The sequence below is a fragment of the Cucurbita moschata genome, unplaced genomic scaffold (genome assembly GCF_002738365.1).
Source record: "Cucurbita moschata cultivar Rifu unplaced genomic scaffold, Cmos_1.0 Cmo_Scf00015, whole genome shotgun sequence".
NCBI lineage: Eukaryota > Viridiplantae > Streptophyta > Magnoliopsida > Cucurbitales > Cucurbitaceae > Cucurbita > Cucurbita moschata.
In genome coordinates, this window is record NW_019268531.1 from 4,657,390 (window position 1) to 4,661,909 (window position 4,520).

At 34.0% G+C, this 4,520-nt stretch overlaps 1 protein-coding gene across 1 annotated transcript; it reads left to right on the forward strand.

The window, feature by feature from the left end:
• LOC111453549 (phosphatidylinositol transfer protein 3-like) lies at positions 1–3,724 on the forward strand. The gene is made up of 6 exons (XM_023094687.1): positions 1–246; positions 751–819; positions 1,014–1,190; positions 1,653–1,751; positions 2,270–2,512; positions 3,141–3,724. Exons 2-6 carry the CDS (start codon positions 751–753, stop codon positions 3,513–3,515), a joined length of 963 nt encoding a protein of 320 aa, XP_022950455.1. The 5' UTR covers positions 1–246; the 3' UTR covers positions 3,516–3,724.
• The last annotated feature ends 796 nt before the right edge of the window (positions 3,725–4,520 follow it).

The window sequence follows — 4,520 nt, forward strand, 5'->3', positions numbered from 1 at the left end:
CCGGCTTAACTTTTTTCCATTTTTCCCGGCGCCAATTTTCCGATCTCTCTCTCGCTTTCTCTGAAATAACAAACTCTTGCTCCGGTCAAGCTCGGGAGAAATGGCGAACAATCCTTGAGTTTCTTTCTCGCTTTGATCGCTACGGTGCCTATTTGCTGGACTTGGCGTTCGTCCGATCCCCTCCTTTGATTAGATTTTCTTGCGCTTGATCGAAGGAGGTTGTGTCGACACGATTTGAAAGGCGTGGTAGGCTTTCGTTGTTTTCTGTCTTTGTTCTGTTCTTCATTTATATCCTCCGAATCGTACGATTGCATCTTGTGGTGATCTCTCTGGTTTTGAATCTGTTTTTTTATATATATTTTTGAGAATGCCTGAAATTTAGAATACGACGGGAAGATAAATTGCAAACGTAAAGAAATATATGTTGTTTGGCCACTTCTTCAGCCTTGGAATTTGGCTGATTTCTCTTTGAATGCGTCGTAACAACATTAACAAATGTAAGCAATGCAAAGAGAAGATTAGTGACCTATGATGCATCGCTTTGATTGAGCTAGGCCATTTCTTTTGATGGTGAATAATGTATTATCATGCGCCTCATTTAGTCCGAGCGTCTAAAGATTATCAGACCATAGGGTGAAGCATCTGATAGCTATATCTTTTCTGGTTCAAGATCATCTGGAGAGCATCCAAACGGTTAATATGTATCTACTAAAGTAATTATTTCTGTTCAACTCTCTTGAATTCTGACAGATGTCCGCTAGAAAGTCGAGAGGTAATGGGAGCGAGAAGGTTTTGTCCTCTGAAGAACAGCAGGCCAAGGTGAGGTTGCAAGTTTGATTTGTTCAAAAATTTTAATAGAACAAGAAATTTGGTTCCTCTCTTATTTTCCAAATTTGGTACTGTGTGCAATGTGCCACTAGCCTGAAAGTGATTTCAACAGGAAGTGTCACATAATATATTTAGTTTTCTGATAATAATTCATGGGGTTTAGTTATGGTGTTCCCTTTTTTCAGATAAATGAAGTAAAAAAGTTGATGGGTCCATTAACTGAAAAGCTTCCTGTTTTATGCTCGGATGCATCTATTTTGAGGTACCTCAAAGCAAGAAACTGGAATACAAAGAAGGCCAATAAAATGTTGAGGGAAACTTTGAAATGGAAGCTAGAATACAAGCCAGAGAAGATAAGTTGGGTATGGATTTCTGCAAACTTCACCATTTTAATCTCTCTGAAAAATGGAAAATGGAAAATGAGAATCTAATTACTGAACTGGGGGCGAAGAAAATACATTAATTTCTACAATGGGTTCAACCTGTTGAAGATAGAGTTCAATCAAATGGAGGATGCTAACAATCATTGAGAATGGCATTGGAAACTTAAAAAAGAAAACCTTCTTTTCTTCATTATGATTTTGATTCTATTTGAAGCATTTTGCATTTTATTGAGAATATAGTTAGCTGATTGAAGGCATGGGGGATTTCATAGTGGTATGCACCAGAAGAAGAGAGCGGTCACAATCCTTGCTAACTTTAAAATGTAGACATTCACTGCTTAAAATGAATGCTTAGCTTGCTTGAAATTATGACCATATTGATCTTGGCGCTGGATTCTACTTGTATGCGACTAAACAATAATGTCTTCTTTGTGCTTCAAGGAAGATATTGCTCTGGAAGCCAAGACAGGAAAAATATACAGAGCTAATTACACTGACAAACAAGGAAGGACCGTTCTTGTAATGAGACCAAGTAGTCAGGTATATTTCAATTGCACGATGACCACATTCTTTGAGTTGTTGTTACTTGCCTCTCATTTCTTTTTAAAAAATAGATCATACTAAACATATTTAATAAAACGCTGATGTGAATCTTATTAATACGTTAGAATAAATTTTAAGTTCGGATAATCCACTCATTTTAGATTTAAAAAGGTTCTAATAGGTGTCTGAACTTATACGTAAAATTTTAATAGGTTATTGAACTTTCAGGTCAGATATCATAGGCTTTATTAGTTATGCAAATATCTAGGCTTGCTTGAAATTAGCCAAGTGGGAATAGCATATTGACATAACTTGGAATTCAACCTATCAGTGTTATCTAATAAAAATACAGAGTGACAAAGAATGAGTGAGAACTCTTCTTTCACACTTGTTAGTTTTTTTTTTTTTTTTTTTTGGTATCTGGTTTCGATCCTGGAACTTGTGTTTGGTTTTTTTTCCCCTTAAGTAACTACTCGTGGCTAAAGTAAAATTAACATTTCTTATAACAATGCCAGAATACAGAATCAACGACTGGACAAATCAGATATTTGGTTTACTGCATGGAGAATGCGATCTTGAATACAAATTCAACAGATGGATACATGGTATGGTTAATTGATTTTCATGGCTGGAACACATCTTGTCTATCCTTGAAGGTTACTCGAGATACAGCGAACATCCTGCAAAATCATTATCCTGAAAGATTGGGCCTTGCTATTCTCTACAACCCACCCAAGGTGTTTGAGTCCTTTTGGGTGGTAAGCTTTCACATCATTTCCATATTTTGTTGCATTATTGTCTTCACATTTATTGCTTTCCATTATTTGTTTGCGTCTAATCCTTATCTATATCCTTCTACTTCTACAATGTCATGGTGATTAATTAGCATCTTTTTCCTCCGTGCAATTGAATTAAAGTTTCAAAACTTTCTACTTCACCTATAATCTTGTATTTTTGTCCAATGATTTAATTTGCTCCTATAATTTTCTCGTGCTGCACAAAATGTAGAAGGATTACCTACTCTTAACGGTCAAAGCGAGTTCGTAGATCCATATGATTCACTAGTGTATTCAATTTGCATTGAGTTCGAGTGGAGTTTTTAACCGATTTCATGTCATAATTTTGACTCCAAAACTATCTTATTATGATATGTTTTATTCGTACATTGAGAGAGAACAAAACGGTAGGTTTTGATTAAGATCTTGGTTGATAACTGTTTTGTTTTTTATTTTACGCTTTTGAAAATTGTGCCTGTTTTCTCTCCTTTTTTTTTCCTGAAGTCACAAAAACATGTCTTTCTCGTTGTGTTCATAAGCGAAAAAGGTGTAGTTTCTAAGATTTGGGTGTGCTTTTTTGATGTGTATTGGTTGAGATATAATAATGCAGATGGTAAGACCATTCCTGGAGTCGAAGACATTCAAGAAAGTGAAGTTTGTATACTCAAACAACCCAGAGAGCCAAAAGATAATGGAAGACAACTTCAACGTGGAGGAGTTGGAAACATCATTTGGTGGGAAGAACCCAGTTGGGTTCAACTACGAAGATTATGCACGAAGAATGGTGGAAGGCGACAAGAAAAAGACTGAGTTTGTTGACTCTGGATTCTCTTCTCCAACTTCTAAATCCATTTTATCCAAATCTCAGCTCCCGGACTCGGCAGTTTCCGACGCCAACTCTCAGGATTCCGACGACGAAAGCGACAACGAAATGCAGCCTTCAAATTTGGCGCTTCCAGATGACAAACTACAAGAGAAGAAGTAAGCTGCTTATTGCATCACTGCCTGCTCATTAACCTACCAACAATAAATCAGCGGTCAGTCTGTTCTTTCTTTGCCTCTTTTTTTCATTTTAAGTTTCATGAACAATCTCTCTTGCCATTCCTTCTTGGGTTAAAGTTGTATTATTTTTCAAATTTGCATATTACATGGAACACAACGCTTATAATATAAATACTATACTCGAATAATCCTTGAAGTTATGCCTAGTTCGGTTTCTTAGAAGTAGTTTCTACCCGAAATAATAGATATGATAAATAATGAAAAATGTTACTAGTGTTATTTATTTTTCCATTATTGAGAGCGGATGTTATTATAAATCTGAAACATTTTAAAGTTTAGAGTGTTTTCTATAGTTATAATAAAGTATGGAGTTATAATTTGTATACACAGTGTGAGGAACATTTTATAGCCTTAAAAAACTATAATAAGTAAATATATAGCTAAAATAATGTGTTATCTTTATTATTAACTTATATCATAAGGTAAAATTTACATCGTAATTGATAATATATGTCTTAACTAATTGAGTAGATTGGCTATATGTTTATTAACCCGGAAAGATTGATTAAACCACATTTATAATTTGACTTTATTCAATTAATTCACCTGGGTTATTTTACTTCTGATTTTTTAACTACAAAAAATACGTTTTAAAGTTATTATATTTATAAATATCCTAAAGAATAATAATTAGAAAATCTACTACAAAGATGAAAAAGATGTAATATTCACTATAAATTTATAACATAATATTTATAGTTTAGTCTCCGTACTTCACAATTTGTAATTTAATGAATTCTTTTACATGTAGGAAGAAGGATAAATTGATTAGGGATCAAATGACATTAAAATGTTATATCATAAAATTACAATTCAATTTCATAGAGCGGTAGAGATTAACTTGTTACGTGAATTTTTTTCATTTAGCTCTCAACAAATTTAAAATAGAAACACGGTTGTTTTTAATTAAAAAATGTGATGTCTACCA

Bases quoted from the DNA above. Each gene is read 5' to 3' on its own strand.
- LOC111453549 (XM_023094687.1), top strand. From the start codon at position 751: ATGTCCGCTAGAAAGTCGAGAGGTAATGGGAGCGAGAAGGTTTTGTCC. The intron at 1,191-1,652 runs GTATGGATTTCT...TTGTGCTTCAAG, and splicing joins AGCCAGAGAAGATAAGTTGG to GAAGATATTGCTCTGGAAGC. The intron at 1,752-2,269 runs GTATATTTCAAT...TAACAATGCCAG, and splicing joins TAATGAGACCAAGTAGTCAG to AATACAGAATCAACGACTGG.